Raw genomic sequence first — 18,676 nt, forward strand, 5'->3', positions numbered from 1 at the left:
ATTTCATTTCCCCTCTAGACAAGTCATAGGCCTGAAGACCCTTTGGAGGGGCCTGACCCCCAGGTTGGGAACCACTGCACTAAACTACCTAACTATATATAAAGTCGTTAAAACTAGTTCACCTCAACCGGTTAGCCTACAGTAGTAAAATGCTGCTTGCTTTAAGTACATTTTACCAAAAATAGTTCTGTACTTGTAAAGTGAAGGCTCTGAATATGTTTTCCACCACTGCAAAGAAGAAACAGAAAACTGTAGTCATTTTACAGTAAATCATTTTGGTGACAATAAATCAATAATTAATAAAAGCCATCTTTTTAAATATGACACTGCCAAACATGAGCTATAACAGATACATATTTAAACACTAAATGCAGTACATACAGTGTACTGTAAAGTGTAACAAAGCAAAAATAAAATTGATAAAACTATCAATTACTGTATTTTTATGTAACAATTTCATTTAAAATTGCTAAGTACCAGTACAATAAATGATAATATCATAAGATATCAATTAAAAAAATACAATGTGATTATGTGATTATAGAACGTGTAAGAAAATTAAGCATCAAACTATGAAACAAACTTTCGATACTAAATCCCAGGTTAAGAGAATATACATCTAGAACAGTTGAAAGTAGGAGTTTTGGGGTAAGAAAGGGGTTATGGGAAATACAGAAGAAAGGATTCTAATAACAATAAATTGAAAACTTATTTACATAAATTTCTTGTGGCAAGAGCTTTGACGCATGATGCTGGAGAGTTCTTCTCAGCTAACCTCAGTAAATTATTATGACTATATAGTACAAATGTAAGGCTACAAATTTTCATTCGACTACAAAAGCACTTAAGGCTTTTAGTCTTTCTCAAATCGCTTCAGTCTTACAACATGTTATTATAGTAACATCTGAGGCAGGTTGAGGTTTATTGAAATATGCGACAGCCCTGTTGGTGATGATGAGAGACGACAGAGGTCATGTGTGCTTGGCGCCGACCAGGAGGATTTGGATTTTTCTTCTCTTCATCTCTCTGGACATCTGACACCAGGCGCAGGGTGTACAACAGGTCGCACACATGCAATCGTTACACATCGTGCCCTGAGGATGAAATGCAGTGATGTCTCTCAGTAACAGAGTCTGGTAGGGTTCTGCACTTGCTATACTTATTGCTTCCCTCAAAGTCGTAATTCTTACACTCAGATTTAATCTACCGTGGTAAATCATGCCCATAAAAAATGTTCCTACTGCGACCCTCCAGGCTGTATAGCATGTTTTTTTTTGTTTTATTGTGTGTTATTTATCTATAAAACGTTACTGCAAAAATTGCCTCATTAGCTCTGCACTCACACATTGGTCACATATTAATACAGAACTTACAATGTCAGATCAACTTCACTGATTTTAACATCAGCTGTACACATTCAAACTGAGCTCGCAAAACCTCTCATCTCACTTAAAGATTTCAAAAAAACTTAACTGAAGTACTTGAAATTCTACTTGTAATTGCTTTTCTTAATGTGAATTTAATGTCTTTTGTGTATGTCTGTTCATGCTTAAACTGCACATATCTGTTCTTGTACACAGGTTTCTCTTGAAAAGGTCTCTCGTGAAAGGTTTTCTGTGTGTCACTTAAGTGTGAAATGCAAGAACGAATTAATTTGATTAAATATTTTGATTTAAAGAAAGATTAACTGCTTTCATGTGAACCCACCCTCTCGTATGGGTTGTGATTTTTACTGTCAAAAATCATTCCCAATATAAATATTTTTGCAGCCCAGAAAAAGCAGTCATTGGGAAATCATATTAATTATTTGAGAATAAGTCTGTAATACTAAAGCCACTACCATCATCTTTTATTAACTTTTTGAAAACCAACATTCCTAGCTTTTTAAGATCTGACTGACTTAAAGTTTGCAGTGGAATAAAACTAATAGATTGTTCAGAGGACTTACACAGGTTTTGTTAAGTAGGTAAGGTGAAGAAAAAACAAGGAAAATAATGAATCCTTTCACATTTGTAAAGACTAAAATTTAAAGAGAAACTTAATTGTTATAAAATGAAAAGCAGCAATTGATTTAGCCCAAATTGATCAAAATTACACTGAAAGTATGAGGTCAAAAAAATTTCAGATTTAGGCTTTAAAGCTACCAGAGCTTAAAGTTTTCCACCTGCCAAGTGAAAAAGACACTACCACAGAATTGTGTCCTTACTTTGATGCCGTAGCGCTGCCGCATGGAGACCCTCATGGACATGGTGATGGGCGGGATGCAGCCGTAGATGTCCAGCAGAGGGAGGCAGAGACACTGGCCGTAGGCCTTGGTGGTTTTACAGGCGAAGCAGGGACAGCACCAGAAAGCAAAACAGCCTTAACCAAGAAATAAATAAACACAAAAGCAAAGGATTAACACACCTTTACTGAGAAAAGACACACCTACAAACATTCAGAGACAAGGAAACACACACATTATGCAATGAAGATATGATGAAGTGAATTAATCACCTGCTTTTTCTGGCTCTTATGACTTTCCGTCACATCATTCATGAAATATTTATGCTGTGCTGTGACCTCTGAAATCTTTACCAGGCTACAGTTTCTTGCAACAGCACTGATGTATTTTCATGTACCATTATGTTCAGTCCGTACTATTATAATTCTGTTCAATATTGAAAAGTTTCTTTGGTGTTCAAATAAGAGCTGCAACGATTAGTTGATTAATTGATCGACAGCTATTTTGACAATTGATTTGACAATTTGACAATTAAATTGTTTTGAGTAATTTTTAAAGTAACAAAATGTAAAAATTCTCTGATTCCAGCTTCTCAAATATGAATATTTTCAGGTTTATTTATTCTTCTATGACAGTAAACTGAATATCTTTGGGTTATGGATTATTGGTCGGGACAAAAGAAGACATTTAAAGACGTCACCTTGGCCTTTTGAAAACAGCAATCGTCATTTTCCACCACTTTCTGACATTTTATAGACAAAACAACTAATTGAAACCTTAAAAATCAACAAATACAGTGATTTGTTGTGAGTTACAAATGGAATTAGAGAGAAAACAACTAAATGACCTGGTACTGTAATCCCTTGTATTTTTATGTACAGTAGTTGGTTCTATCGAAATATGAGTTTTACACATATTTTAGAAAAAAACAAAAACAACAACAACAGAGAAACAAGGAACAAAGATATGGCCTGAAAGTGAGCAAACACTGTCCTTTTGTTGCAAAGTTATAGCGTGACTATCTGAGCTAAACAGATACAAATCTACTCAGAGTTGATCATCCACTGGTGTGAGTAATAATCGGTCACTATAGTACAGACACTTACACTCAGGCACGTCATCGCAGCAGTCACATATCCCGGATCCCCACTCGTCAGACTCTTGGGCCTCCATCACAGGCTGAGGCTGCTTGATGACCATCTTGGACATGGTGGCTTCTACAGGAGGAACGAGAATGTAGAGTTCATGTTGCATATGATTAATAATGTCACTCATATAAGATATATATGCATACACAAAGTGCCTAAAATGTATTGCTGCCATTTGGTAATATCTCTGCTGCAACATGGAGACAAAATGACAAAATATTCACTCAATTTGGTCATTTAAGTGAGTAAAACTATGGAACGTAACACAATTTTACAGAAGATGTTGTGGTTTCTGGGTGGGATTTTGGATGTTTGTATGAAATCTATCTATGTTGTTAATTGCGTTAACAGTGTTACCTCCCCTACAAGCCTTGGGAAGATCACTTATTCTCTATTTCTCTACATCTGATATAAATTGTGAATTGAGGCCATTGTGTTGAGACTTCTTTGTGTTTTTCGAGCACTGATATACCAGTTCATAAGTTGTCACGTTAGCAGAGCAACCAATTCACTGGTCAAAAAAGCATATTGGTCTAAATAGCCCTGAAATCAAATGTTTCTCACAGAAACATCATCAATAACTAATTAAAGAATGAAAACCACAGTCCAGGTCTCAGGATTGTTACACTGTGAAATTAGCAAGTGCTTGAGGAGAACCCTTTCAAGTCTTCAATACAGTGGACTGACTTACAGGGATTTTTTTTATTGTAATTTCTTAATAATTATTTATTATTATATACATTTTGGTCTTAAATGTCTGAGTGACTACAGTCATTAAGTCATTAAGACAAGTAAAAAATAATAAAAGTAAATATGTATATAAACCAGTGTACATTAATTATAGCACAGTTAATGTCTCACCTGTGTCTTTGAGGAGAGAGCTCTGAGTCGAACGTCCCGTTGCAGCGGATGTCTGCACTGAGAATCTGTCCTTTCTCCATCAGTTCAGAAATACCTGCAGACACCAGAACACCTGACAGAGTAAACTGGACATACTGGTCTGTCCTGTACTCCTTGATTATCCTTTTGTACTATTATTTATTGAACCATAAAGGTGAGGGTGTGGCCTTGGCATGCTCTCTATAAAACCCATGTCATGGCCTAATGTACAAAAAATTGTGTGACACTGTTCTTATATAACTTCCAACAAGCATGCCTATCAGTCACTCTGACTTTAATTTCATGGGAACAAATAGTGATTTATATCACCGGGGGCATTTTTCTCAAACGTTAAATGGTACAATAAGTGTTACCAAAAAAACAAACCCTTGCATATTATCACAGTATTCTGTTTTTACTGCAAAATGTTCAAAAACAGGGACAAACAGCAATGAAAATATGCTTAAATACAACATGTCAGTCACTTCAGCACCTGGTAACATGTGATTTTTATCTGGATACGTTATCTGAATAATGACATCTGATCCGAAGCGCTGTTGTTATCACAATTCTGTCCGCATTGTGATCCGATTGCAATATTAGTTAGTCAGGATATCTCGGCCTCTGCTGCTTCGATTTTGACCGTTCTTTGTTTCTTGTGAGTCCTCCAATTTTATGAAAGTGCTTTATTAAATTGCTGCTGTACTCCTTTAAATTCTGGTGAAGTTTAGACAACTAAAACTACTTAGTAAATGGTTTGTTTGTTTGCCCCCAAAAACAGCCATCTGACTGTACAGGCAGTAGCTGTACTAGCTCGGTACTCAGGGACTTTATGTGCGTGGATGGTGCCTCTGCTGTGTTTGTGTTCAGCTCAAAATTTAACTGACCTTTCTCGTGTTTTCCTCCCATCTGCCTCCTTTTTTCCCCTTTTGTCTCTGTTTGTTTATGAAGTAGATTCATAAAGCGTACATTTTTTGTTCAACATTTTCAACTCGTGCTTCTTTTCATTGATTTTGTATAAAATATTTTCTTTGCTTTCTGTATGAACACACCACAAGAGGTTTTTCTACTTCTACCTTTGATACCATACAGTCAGTATTCATATGCATACTTATCAGGAAGATGCAAAAATAAATCATTTTAAGGATATCAACAAAGAACAATGCTTTTGTTCTTTGTTGATATCCTTAAAATGATTTATTTTAAGTAATAATGGCATAGCTCAAATCTGGGAAATTCAGGTCACACAACCAACAAGTCCAGAACAGGTAGAAGTGATGCACTAGATGGGTTTTGGACCAAAAGGTCACCTGTTTGGCCTCTTTTAGTAAATCTGGACATGTGTCATGAGTAAATATCCTCTCCCATTACTGTACACCAGCAACTGCAAGTAAAGGCTGTAAATGGGCCGCGATTGTAAAAATGATCCCCAGAAAACCTTCCCTGACTGAAGTGGATACATTTCTCTTTCTTTACCAACCTTGTAAAGATGTGAGATTGTTGTGTCAATGCTTCTACAAATAGAAAGTATATTGTGTAATGTAATTAAAAAAACAAAAAGGTAGGGAGTTGATTTGACTTAAGTGTACCAAAACAGAAACTCATCTGTTAACACTGAGCTGCCAAGCCCTGCATTCCTGATCAGTTAACAAAGAAAACTGAATGCCACAGTGATTATTATACCTGCTTTACATCATCATCATCATCTAAAATACAGAGACACATTTAGTCACACTTATCCACTGGAACATTACCTGGAAATACGTGTTAGCTATGCATCAATTGTGTTGTGTTTCCTTAATTCTTCAGCATTATTGGCTCATTGATACATCAGCTGATCAGCTACCAACTGACAATGACCTCCGTTCATATTCATGCAGATGTGCAGGTGTGCAGGTGTGCAGGTGTACTTCTTCCACCTCCACAGCCTCCTCCTCATGTGTTGTAGCTTTGGCATTATGGATTTTGCATGTTATAGCTAGAAAGTTGGACGTAAAATAATCAACCCAAATCGGATTTTTAGCCATGCCAGTATGGTAATCTCAGTCTGTCAATCGGTCCGCCACTTTGTTCCAGACTGAAATATCTTAACGACTACTGGGTGGATTCTCAGATGTTCATGGTGTCCAGAGGTTGAAACCTACTGATTTTGGTGACTCCCTGACTTTCCATCTAGCACCACCATTCACACCTTCATTTCCTTTTACATCGACTTTTACAAATCATTATTTATTTGACTTTATGATGCAGCAGTTGCACTAGACTAAGATAATATATATATCTCCAGTTTGGCTGAATTAACTGAATTTAATTTAAGATGTTGATTCTGATTGCTTCTAAAGACCTGCATGGTTTGGGTCTGCTACATAGTTTGGATCATTAAACTCCTTATTCTGCACCAAGACCCCAAAGATCCCCCTAAGATCTGCAAACAAATAGTAAAAGTTCAAGAATCCAGACCAATCCAGGCCAAAGGCAATCATGGTTTTTCTGTGGAACAAACACCATCTCAGTATCAGATGAGATGAGTCGGTACCACATTTTGAATGGCTTTTTAAAAACACAGCTGGCAGTTTTATAACCTATTATTCTGACAGTTTTATGTTTTTCTTTTATATTTTGTTATATTTTTCTTTGTTTGGTTATTCCCCAAAACCCTTGTTGTGTTTTATGTACAACTGTAAAGTACCTTGTAACTGAAAGGTGCAGTAGAAATAAAGTTGTAAAATAAAGTTTGCATTGGAAACACTTTAGTTTTCCTATTTATTGATTTTTTTTTTTGACACAAACAATGCAGCTCTATGGAACAGAGGAATAAAATATATCAGATTTTAGATACACAGACAATACTTGTTAGTAGGATACATTTATTAAGGGATACTGTACTTTAATGTTAGGTCTATTGCATTACTGCACGTGTTTCTGGGTTCAGGCTAGGACTACTGATTCAGCAGCTTTCCCATTACCTTCAACCCAGATCGATGGCGCCTAAGAGCCAGCACACACCGGGCAAACTGACCCTGATGCACTATGATACACCTTTTGCTTTTCCCTATGTGAACTTCGAACCATAGCCTTATATAGATGGAGGGAGAAACGTGACAGGCAGTTTATGAAGCCATGACGATCACATGATTTACTGAAAGCCACAGATAGTTGGAACAGTTGAGACCTGTTAGGGTTACTACAGTCTCATGTTCTTGACTTGTATCCTAATATTTGTTCACAGCTGCACACATGTTAACAGAAATAATACAATACAGTGGAGAAAAGTAGTAAAAACGCCCAGGTGTACATTGCACATTGACATAAAACAAATATACTGATTAAACATAGGAACTGATCCAAATCTGATATGAAAGCAACAAGAAAAACGACCCAAATCATACAAGAGCATTTTCGTAATCTTATCCTAAACCCTCCAACGCAGCATGCTTGTACAAGGTTTCCAAATCTCTGAACTGCACAAACCTGTCATGAATTTGCTCATTTCAACTTGATGAATGCCACGTGTACATCAGTAGACACGTGTTCATGAGATTTGATCCTCAGCATATTCACCACATTGCTATACCGTGTAAGTATAACTGTTATTTGTTTATGGGTAGCATACGTTCACAAAAATCTTACCCAAGAGTGAAAATAACTTCAATTTGTGGAGTTTCAAGTCCTGTTGTCGAAAAAAAAAGTTAGACCGTGAGAAAAATAAAGAGGGAATGTTTGACATTCCCAAACAACGTCTTGCTAAAGCTGAGAAGTCTAAATACAAGATTATTGATAAAACTGATGAAGAATGTGAAAGCTCCTTCTTAACTCACTTGTACATGCCAATTAAAAGCAAATCTGTTCGTACAAAGTTTCTTGGCAATGACTTCCTGAATCCTGCTACTTTGTTGCAAGAACTGGTTCAATATGTGGTCACTCAACAGACACACACACACACACACACACACTTCAAACCCCAGTGTCCAACGGTCTTCCTGCTTTGTCCACATCACATAAACTTGCTGAACTCAGGAGATGAAGACCAGACAGCAAATGTCAGATCAGAGCAAACAAATAGCAGAGCGGCAACCTCGTGGAGTGACGTTAAAGTTTATCCTCTATCAACATAATCTGGAACTTCTGTTTGAAATCTCTTAATTTCCCAAGTTCAGCAGCAAGCAAAATGAGTGCAGAGAAAACAGAAAAAAGAGGAAGATTATAAGATTTGTTTTAATGAAATGATGCATGTAGCAGCTATAGCAACCCTGTCTTGTAAACATGTTTATATACTACTGATGTGCAACAGCATATATGTTGAGGGAAAAGTAACACTGCCCAAATTATATTCTTTGTTAATGTTGTGAGCAAATGTTTTTTATGAACATATCTGCAAAGCTGCAAAATGTTCATATTGAATGTACCTGCAAATACCTTCACTGACAATGAATTTCATTAGTTTTTGTTGCAATATTCGGTTGTGAAACCAGAGCATGATTAAGTTTTTTTTTTTTTTTTATTTCTGTGGGGGCAACTCACAGCGCACAGTGAAGATTAGGAAATAGTTAAATATTGAAAATGTTAACTGGAAATTAGGTCAATGAGAGCACCTCGAATGACTCATAACAGTCAAGTTGTGGGTCGTAAAACCGAAACAATACGCTGAAAGATGCTAAAATGCGTCGTGTCGTTTGATGATTCTCTGTAGGCTCATCACTACCAGTGACCCCTCTCACATTACACATTGTCATTTGATCCATTGTTATTACAAAATATTGATTCGTGCAGCTTTAACTTTAAGCCAGTTTGGGTGAGAAGTCTTACAACTGCTAGTGATGAAATGAAAACAGCCACTGAACTTGCACCAAAAAACACTAGTGAGTGGACCTTTATTTGGGATTGTTTTGTGCATTTTTTTTATTGTTTTGGTGTATCAGTGTAGACTACAAAACATATCTGCATTAGTTTGGACATGGCCTCGGATAAAGAGACAAGGGCACTCCTTAACTCAATTTTGATATTTTTCATTCTTACTTGCTTCTTAGTTACTTTTGCCGTTCTATAGTTGATTTTATCCAACATATTTTCCCTTTTTTCCTTGAATTTCATCACCAATTCCATACAAAATGTTGCCCGTAATCTGAACTGTACTTTGTACCGGTAACCGGTACAGATCACTTAAATGGGGACTGAAACAGGGTCAGAGACAGAGAGAGAGAGAGAGTATGAGTTAGTGAGAGAGAAACCAAAAGAGAGAGGTTAAAGAGAGAGAGAGAGAGAGAGAGAGCAGTGGCGAAGCATTCAGTCCTGACAGGAGGAAGAGGAGAGAAGAGGGAAATGACGACCTCATACTGAAATCTGGTATTTACTGAATCAACAGTTATGTGTGATGTATTTTTGTAAATTATATAAAGATGCACTGCAATTGTTTGCATGATTGCTGCATGATTTTCATTAATATTTAGATATACTGTAGATGTATGTATGCATGTATCTGTAGTAGCTTGAAACTTCTTGTTTTGTGCTGGACAGGTAGCGAACACTTTGCTAGTCTGACCTTGATTGTTGGAATCGGGTGGTTATATTTTTATTTAGGGGGATATGAGAGAAGTGAGACAGTTTCTGTCTGTACAGCCAGGGAACCACAGCAATGTGCTGAAAGCTGCACACATCCTGTTTTTATTTCCCTTTAAGTAGCTTTCAGGTCAGAAACATGATGCTTTTCCACATTGTCTGACAGTATCATATATGTATCAGCTTGTTTCAGCCACTCATTGAAGTATATAATGCTAGTATTTTACTAATATGTAAAGCAGCCATGCTTAAAAATAGGTTAAAGCTGTGTTGATTTGTAAAGAATACTTAATATGATCAGTGTGAGACTGCAGCCATACTGTTGTGTCTTCTTCATCTGGTTATTATTCATATTTTTCATATTCTTCCTCCTGCACCTCTGCAGCCAGGAGCTCTGGGTTTCAGTCTACCTCAGCTGGGACATCCTGTTCTTTTATATGGTGAAGCTGACCAGGACGTCTCAGCCTGGGCTCTGTGGTGGCTGTCAGGGTCTCCAGACCCACAGCGTGACAGAGTTGTACTCCTGTCCAAAACACTGCAACGACAGCTTCAGCATCCACAGGTTAGTTCATTGAAACATGACTAAACACAGAGGAAAATATCAGTTTCCTTCCAGTCTAGCTTGTGGTCTTTCATTGGATCTTTGCCTCCACCTAGTGGAGACTGTCTTGAACATATAAGGACTGTCTCAGCTGCAGCCACTGCAGCACCAGTAACCCACAGAAAATTATCATCAGTTCTGCAGTTTCCCCACAACTCTGCAGTGTTTTAGCATTTTTCAATCCTTTGTTTTGAGACTGCAAACATCACTTTACAGGAGCAGCAAGCAGCTGTTAGTTATGTTAAGTTATGATAAACCCATTGTATGCTACATGCCCAGCATCACACGGCCAAGTAAGCAACTAGCTGGTGAATTTCATACAATAACAGACTGTGTTTAGGATTAAAAACTACAGTCATGGCTTCTGTGCCCTCTTCAGCTTTTCCTTTACTTTAAAAAAATGCATTTCAGGTTTTTTTGGCCTGTTATCCCTTAAAATGAAGCAATTTCCACAACCTGTTTTCTCTCACCACAGGTTGAGAATGGCTGTGAGTTGTGGTTTTTGCTTTTCTTGTCTGAAGAGATTAAACTAGCCAAGTAAAACATAAAAATTAGGAAAAAGTCTGAAAAATATGCATAAATTTGTGAAGCAAAATTAAATTTTTGATGCTTTTGATCCAGTTAACAATTTCACAATTCCTCAGAGTTTGTGACCCTTTGGGGGGTCCTGATCTTTAGGTTGGGAACCACTGATCCAATCTGATCTAATCTCATTTCATCTAATCTACTACTTTAACAATGTGATTACAGGTGCCTCAAAACAACTGAAGATTTTCTACCTCAAACCAGCTGTTCCTGTAATACAGAAGCTGAGCTGGAGATTTGAGACTACAGGGTGATGGAGGGCAGCAGTAAGCCAGAGACCATGACTTCTAGTCTAGGTAGGACCTCAGCCACACCTGGACCTCTACTCTCTGACCCCCTGGAGAAGCTGCACAGCCAGGCGGATTCTATCCTCACTGCAGCCCGGCTTGTCCGCAGAGGATGGGGAGAGCAGAGGAAGAAGACAGGGTGGCAATTTTCCCATATCAGCTACTCATCACATCAACCCGCTCTCTCCAGTTCAGATGGAAACCAGGGTCCAAACCGTGCTGAGATTTGCCAGAAGGACCCCAGGAGTGGGCGGGTTGCTGATGCGAACAGCAGAAAGACAGCTGAGGACGGCATGACAGGCTCTGAAAAAAAGACAGATGAAGCAAAACAGGCAGCTGAAGCTGCCAACAGACCCTCAGCTAACAGACGGGCAGATAGAAAGATGGATATCTACAGCCAGGCAGGTGTGGTGTATGTCTGGGCGTCTGGCTGTCGCACCACATGCAGACAGTCCAGAAGATTTAAGGCTCCAATACTACCAGTCATTGCTGAGATATAGCGTAGCTGTGACTTGTTAAAGAAACAATAAATTACAGAAAGGTGCAGTTAAAAAATATGGTTATGATTCTTCTTGGCTATAATAAGGGCACTAGAATCCAGACTTTCATCAAACCCTCTTTTAAATGGAGGATATTGATGGCATGAATATTATTGTTGTGATTAAATGGACAGCTGTATATATTTGGTGTAATGTGTTGATTTGTTCATTAAAATGCAACTATGTACAAATGTAACTATGGGTTGGTGGTCTGTTCTTGTAAAAACAACATTATGAGTGCAGGATAATCAGGATTGAGACACATTTTTGTTTTTTCTACCCACAAAGTTTTTTTAATGTCCTAAATTGTGTCATCCAGCCATTGCAATCAAAGGATCAGCTTAACTTAACCACATTACCAACTCTTTCTGGAATGTAACTGTAACTTGAGATGCAAGTTTTGTTACCTACAGTGTAAAAACTGACTTTTTAAAACCACCTCTGCTGAGAATGACAACATCTTTTAGACAACTTTAATTTTTCCAAAATTTCAGCTGACACTTCCTGTTGACTCCATTGCTAAAAAAAAAGCCATCACACTCCTTACAATATGATTGCTCATACAGACCAATTCAATTACTAAATGAGGACAGAAAGTTCAAATTAACAGGCATTATATCTACTTTATTCAAGGCCGTACCTCCTGTAATAACATTAGCTGTCTGATCAACATTATCACATTTCATATAAAACATTGGCCATGTTCTCTAAGCACCTTGGACAAAACAGAGAGGAAGAAAAGAGAAAAAATGACACACAACTTTACCCAAATTATACTGATAAAGCGAATAACAGTGGTTATGGTGCTAATAATAATACAACCACAATGAAATGAAAACATAATGAACATTTATATTAACAAATCTAGGATATCAAACTGATAAACGGCGCCATCTAGTGGCTTTTCTCAGACATGGTACTGACTGAGCACTTAAATAGGAGCTGCTTTTCTTGGCAAGACCGTGGATGTGTTGTAAGAGCTGAATACTGGACCAAAAATGGCGCCCATTCAGTCCAATAAGAACTGCTCAGCTGGCATATACACCAAAAAAGTTTCTAGCTTCTGGGTTTGCTTCCACATTGTGCAGCCCCCTGAATGTGGGCAGTAGTGTTTCTCCCGCTGACCCCACGCACAAATTCCCACCCGGCCCATTGACTTCACATTGTGATGACGTAAAATACACTTTGCTGCTGTCCCTGAGGGGATTAGCACATTGATTAGTTTCCTGACCCCCATCTACTGCATGGATAAAGTACCTCATACAACCCTACGTCAAAAAATACGAACTATCCCTTTAACACTACGACTTTAATACCCACTTTGGCCACTAAATGGTAAAGGGGTGGCGCTGTTTCGAATTAATTTGACAGAAACAGAAGAAGTGAAAGTAAACAGAGTTAATGGTGAAACGTAACGATGTTTTCTTCTCTTATCGTGTGACTCAAATTATGAATGAAAGTAGATTTTATTTGTAATGCACACTTGTACTAGTGTATTTGCTCTCGTCTAGACCTTTCCTTGTTTTTGTTTCATGCAACCTGTCGTCTCTGTAGTTTGTAACTTAGTTTACAGTAAGTTAATTGACGTCTAAGGTAACGTTAGCTAAAACGGTCATTTTATCAGCTAGCTTTACTGCACCGGATGATTTATATAAAATGTTGGCACACACATACACACACACAACCTGATTTAATTTAGAAATGTTTCCTCTATAATGTAACAGTGCTCCATGGCAAGGAAATTACTGCAGTTTCACATTACTGTAAGAGGAAATGTGAAATTAAAATAATCATTGAAATGACTATTATCTAAAACTGAAATAAGTGTGATCCAGATGCTTTGGAAATAATGAATATATTGATTGTAGTATGAATAAAACATCTTTATAACACTAGAGAGTGACAGATAGGGGACAAAACATGATTATTTCCCATGAATATCAATCCAAACATATCTGTTTCAGTGTATACAGTAATGTATTAATCAATTCACACATTTGTTTTAAACAGACCGAGAGCATGAAGAAATTTCTGTCTCAGGAGGATCACAGAGTCCTTCAGACGAGGCCCATCAAGCCATTTACAGCAGGACAGTTTGTACCTCATCAACAAGGCTGAACAGGAGGAGGAAGCAGGCTACTTCAACCCTGTGGGCCACAGCAAGGACGGCCTTTTGTCCTCGCTGCAGTACTGCAGGGGATTTAAACAGCTCGAAGACCTCCAGAGGTACCTGGCAGAGAGACCAGCAACCAGCTACTGTGGAAATTGAGGATGACAATTTGGTGGGTGACGAAGGGGGACATTTGGAAAAGTAGGGCTGATGCCTTTGCTTCTTTCATCCTGCACAAAAGCAGTGTTTCCAACAACAAAATGCACCAGCTGTTCCTCCTCCTCTGCATCTCTACCTGCAGCAGCCTCCTCTGCACCTCTACCTGCATCCTCCTCTGCACCAGCCCAGCCTGCCTCTGCCCCCAGTTATGACGAGGATGTCAGCCACTGGAACTGCTCTCTCCATCAGCGCAACAGGATGAAGACTGAGCTAGAGGCCTTGCGTCTATGGTCAGGGTCCCAACCAGTCCGGCATCCAATGAATATGGTATCCTTGTGGCGTCATCCACCTCAGCCTGAACTCATTGACTCGATTTCTGAGCTGCCATCACCCAAATACTTCCAGCTCCCTCCTTTCTTTATCTGGAAGCCTGAGCATGCCATCATGGAGTGACTCAGGAACAACTACATCCTGCCTTGTCTTTATGGATGTCCTTCTCCCCAGGTTTTGTCTTCAGGTGTAGGAAGGCCTCGAGTGATTGTTGGCACCAGTGGCCAGTATTACATCTTTGCTTCCTGTCCCAACTGCAAGATATGTAAATGGTACTGGTTTGTTGACAAGCCTCAGTGGCTAGAAATGCTCCTGTCAGGGGCACCTCTCAGCAGGAGGGCTTCCACTTTCACCATGCCCGCTGGTGTAACGGGGGACTATATTAGCCTCACAGTTTATAATGCCCCCGTTAAGTTTCCTTTATATCGCTGATAATAGTGACAGCCTACAGTCTCTGCGTTGTGTTGTGATGATGATGGTGGACTAACGGCTGACAGTCAGTAACATCAGTTGACTCCAAAGACACGAAGGCCCTGAGGTAGTCTATTATACTCATAGAGGCCAACAGGAGTTGTGCACGCGGTGAACTTTTTGTCATCTTCATGGAGGGGGACATTATACAGGCCAGAGGTCAGATCCATGGAGCTAAAGAAAATATTACCTCCAAGAGCAGCCAGGGCATCAGACTGGTGAGGCAGAGGGAGAGCATCCTTGAAGGTACGTCTGTTTAGCTCCCTAAAATCAGTGCACACTCGAAGTTCTCCATTCTTCTTCCAGACTAATATCAGGGGAGATGCCCACTCACTGCAAGACTTCCTGATGATACCCTTTTCCTCCATCTCGTCAAGAACCACCTTGAGCTTGTGGTAGTCTGCTGTAGAGACTCTTCTGTATGGGAGGCAGAAGGGCCGTTCATCCTTGAGATGGATACGATGAACAAAATCCTTTGCTTCTCCACAGTCAAGCTTATTCTTGGAAAACAATCCATTGTACTTGGCTACCAGAGCCCTGATCTTAGCTTTCCATGGCTCACTCACTTCACAGGAGTTAAGATCCAGGCCAGCCTGTTCAAGCTCCTGGAGCATGGGACCGATGTCCTCCACAGACTGATGGTTCACTCTAATGTCACCATAGACTTCCTGTTGGGTCTGCTTAGGAATGCTACCAGCACAGGTTGACAGATCAAAGTCTTCCAGGGCGATACAGGGAGATACATCTGCCAACTTTGAGTTACGCCGCAAGGTAAGCGGCTCATCCAAGGGGTTCAGGACTTTGACTGGGACCCAGCCATCACCCCAAAGAGGTACCACAACTCTGCCAACTATCACATTTCGGTTGAGGGTTCTTGATGTTGGAGGCTCCACGATAACTGCACTGCAAATAGAGAAGTCAGACCGCATTGGGAGTTTGCCCCATAGTATGTGCTCTGTGTGAGGCTGCAGTGTTACAGACTTCTAATTTCACTGTGCCTATCTTGTCAGGAATATGATGGCCTCTCCAACGCTCAAGGTTTGCCATCAGCCCCAGAAACTTGGCACTTTCTCCCACATTTCCAGTGTCAGGTTCTTTCAGAAGTTTCCAGTAAGCCTTGTCATTTTTCGTGCAGTGCAGGAGGTGTTTTATGACATTAGTGCCTATGATGAAAGAATCAACTTGACCAGGTATCACAAGTACAGGAACCATCATCTGAATGCCATATACAGTCATTTTCAAGCCATAAATGCACTTGGGTTTCACTTTAACACCTCCACAGCCCACAACTATTGTATCTGTGTCTCTGCTACTGGAAATGGCTGACCCACCGCATTCAAGGAGGATGCGCTCTGTTTCCATATTTATAGTGCAAGCCATGGAGCCGCTGTCTAAAAGTCCACAGAACTGTCTGCCTGCTGTCTCAACTGTTGTATAAAAAAGACTGTCACTGTCCATTAAATGCTGTGTTCTTTGAAATATCACTTTATCATCTCCTTGTTCACAAAAGTAACTATGCACTGACTGAGGGTAATCTACATCTGAACTGTTGGGGGCAAACTCAGTGCCCACACTCTCCCCCTCTGAATGTGGACAGGCTAGTTTTCCGTCGGAGTAGTGTTGGCATGAGCAGGACTAGGAGAGGCACTGACAGTGTGCTGGCGTCTGGGGCAGTCTTTGGTTGCTGTGGCTTCTTGAAAAGCATGAGAAGCACAGGTGGTCACAAACACAGTGTGTTTTTGTGCTGTGAGTTCTGCTGTCACAGACATGACACGTTACGGGGCCTGGGGTACTGGAATTGAGTGTTAAAGGAGGGACTGGGTCTGTCCGGGTTCATCACCTGAGCGACCCCTCCGATTTAGACAGTCAACAACATGCTCCATAGTTTCATTAAGCCGGAGCCAATAATCAAACGCACTCTCACCAGTGCTTGGCAAGGTGGCGTAGAAGTCAAATAGGGGAGTTGATGAGGAGATGGCTTCACCAAAGTGCTGTTTAAGAATATTAAACATTGCATCGGGGTTATACTCAAGGTTGTAGGGGCTGTTTCTCACTGACACTTTGACTATTTCCTTAGCTTTGCCTGCAAGTCTTTCCATTATTTCCCCAAAACATTGCTCTGTTTCGACATGTCTCTTGCGTAGATAGGCCGTCATCACCTCTGTCCACTCATATACTGTGCATTTGTCGGTGTAACCTCCTCTAAATGTGGGGGGCTCTTTGATATCTGGTTTCACTACCAGATTCACTTTGGACAGATCAAATGTATTGGAACTGGTTGTGCCACTACTGGACCCATGGGATGGAATTTGGGGTGCTTTAATATGAGTGGAGTTGTTACCTTGCTGAACGGAGCCATTAGCAATCAACTGAGAAGTGATAGATGCTCCAATTTGCTGCCCTAACTGCAGAATTATCTGAGACAATTGCTCCCCATGTGCAGTACTTCGACTTGTATTATAAGTGTTCTGCCCCATTCTATCATTCACGTTACCAGAGTTTACATTGTAACCACTCTGAGAATATACATTATCATATGCATAAGTTTCTCTGGGCTCATTATTTACATTGTTGTCATTTGCTGTTGCATGCCCTGCTGGCACACGCCCCTCTCTCCCAAGCGTGACGTCACTGCATGTGGGAAGCACATCAACACTGACAGAGCGTTGTAGCCGCTCCTCTCCTCTCCCCTCCCCTCCTATTTAGGAATTACATATTTAGAGGACATAGCTCACAAAGACACACTACCCAGGCAAGGAATCATGAAAGGTTGAAACAATTAAAAATAAATAAATGTATCCCCTTTAGCGTAATCAACAAAATAAAGCTGGTTAGTAGTTATGTTAAAAACGTTAGCAAGCTACGTAACGTCCGCTAGTTTACACTCGTTGCTTAGCAACCAAAATAACTCAGCTGACAGTCGGAGTTCAGTCTCCGTTGGAGTAGCAGCTCTCTCGGTGGACAGCTTTGCTGAAAGTGTCCCAGGTTTAAGGCACCAAATGTAACGGGGACTATATTAGCCTCACAGTTTATAATGCCCCCGTTAAGTTTCCTTTATATCGCTGATAATAGTGACAGCCTACAGTCTCTGCGTTGTGTTGTGATGATGATGGTGGACTAACGGCTGACGGTTAGTAACATCAGTTGACTCCAACGAAGACACCCAGACAGCTCCGATGTCGATTCAGTGATGTCTGTCTATTGCTTACAAGCACTTGGGGGATACAAGCCCGGTCTCAGTAAAACTATTTAACATAAATAAAATCATAATCAAAGGAAACTTACAATACTAATAAATTACTTCTGTGACAAAGCTTAATAACCGTTAAATAACAAATTACAGGGCCAACGGTCTAACCTTGACCAGGATCAAAAACTCACTATATTACAGATTACACAAACACACTATTGATACAGATGAATCAGTTCACATAGATAATCACTCTGAATGTCAATATAATTATAATTAGTGATAAAGTCTATCTCAGGTCAGCTATACATTATTATTTACAGGTTTCCATTTAATAGTCACACACTCACCTGAGGGATACAAGCCCGGTCTGACTTGTTCCCCCGGTGATGGGCTTTATAGCTGCATCGTTACCTTGGATACTATGTTGCCAAGTATTAAATATTAAATATAAGATAACAGCATAAAATAATGAAAATAACACAAATATGTACACCTTACAACTATTAAATAAAGGTAAAATTACTGACAAAATTATATACTTATATTAAAAGATTTTGCTGTTAGACATAGTGACCATTTAAAGCACAACTAATG

At 39.6% G+C, this 18,676-nt stretch overlaps 1 protein-coding gene across 2 annotated transcripts; it reads right to left on the reverse strand.

The window, feature by feature from the left end:
- Positions 1 to 337: 337 nt before the first annotated feature.
- On the reverse strand, positions 338 to 4,345 carry LOC122995943 (cornifelin homolog B-like). 2 transcript variants are annotated; one of them, XM_044371367.1, is made up of 4 exons: positions 4,234 to 4,345; positions 3,331 to 3,441; positions 2,207 to 2,361; positions 338 to 1,094 (listed from the first exon to the last, which is right to left on the reverse strand). In XM_044371367.1, the coding sequence occupies exons 2-4, from the start codon at positions 3,431 to 3,433 to the stop codon at positions 972 to 974; spliced, it is 381 nt and encodes a 126-aa protein (XP_044227302.1). In that variant the 5' UTR covers positions 3,434 to 3,441; positions 4,234 to 4,345; the 3' UTR covers positions 338 to 971. The 2 variants fall into 2 exon arrangements, with proteins under 2 accessions (XP_044227302.1, XP_044227301.1); XM_044371366.1 differs by lacking the exon at positions 4,234 to 4,345 and having other exon boundaries at positions 3,331 to 3,491.
- Positions 4,346 to 18,676: the final 14,331 nt, after the last annotated feature.

Source organism: Thunnus albacares, chromosome 13, assembly GCF_914725855.1.
Source record: "Thunnus albacares chromosome 13, fThuAlb1.1, whole genome shotgun sequence".
Taxonomy (NCBI): Eukaryota; Metazoa; Chordata; class Actinopteri; order Scombriformes; family Scombridae; genus Thunnus; species Thunnus albacares.

Excerpts from the sequence above, each read along its gene's own strand:
- LOC122995943 (XM_044371366.1), bottom strand. The coding sequence starts at position 3,478 with ATGCAACATGAACTCTACATTCTCGTTCCTCCTGTAGAAGCCACCATG. Across the intron at positions 2,362-3,330 it reads CTGCGATGACGTGCCTGAGT|GCTGTTTTGCTTTCTGGTGC; the intron begins GTAAGTGTCTGT and ends TTCTTGGTTAAG. Across the intron at positions 1,095-2,206 it reads GGCAGCGCTACGGCATCAAA|GGCACGATGTGTAACGATTG; the intron begins GTAAGGACACAA and ends TTTCATCCTCAG.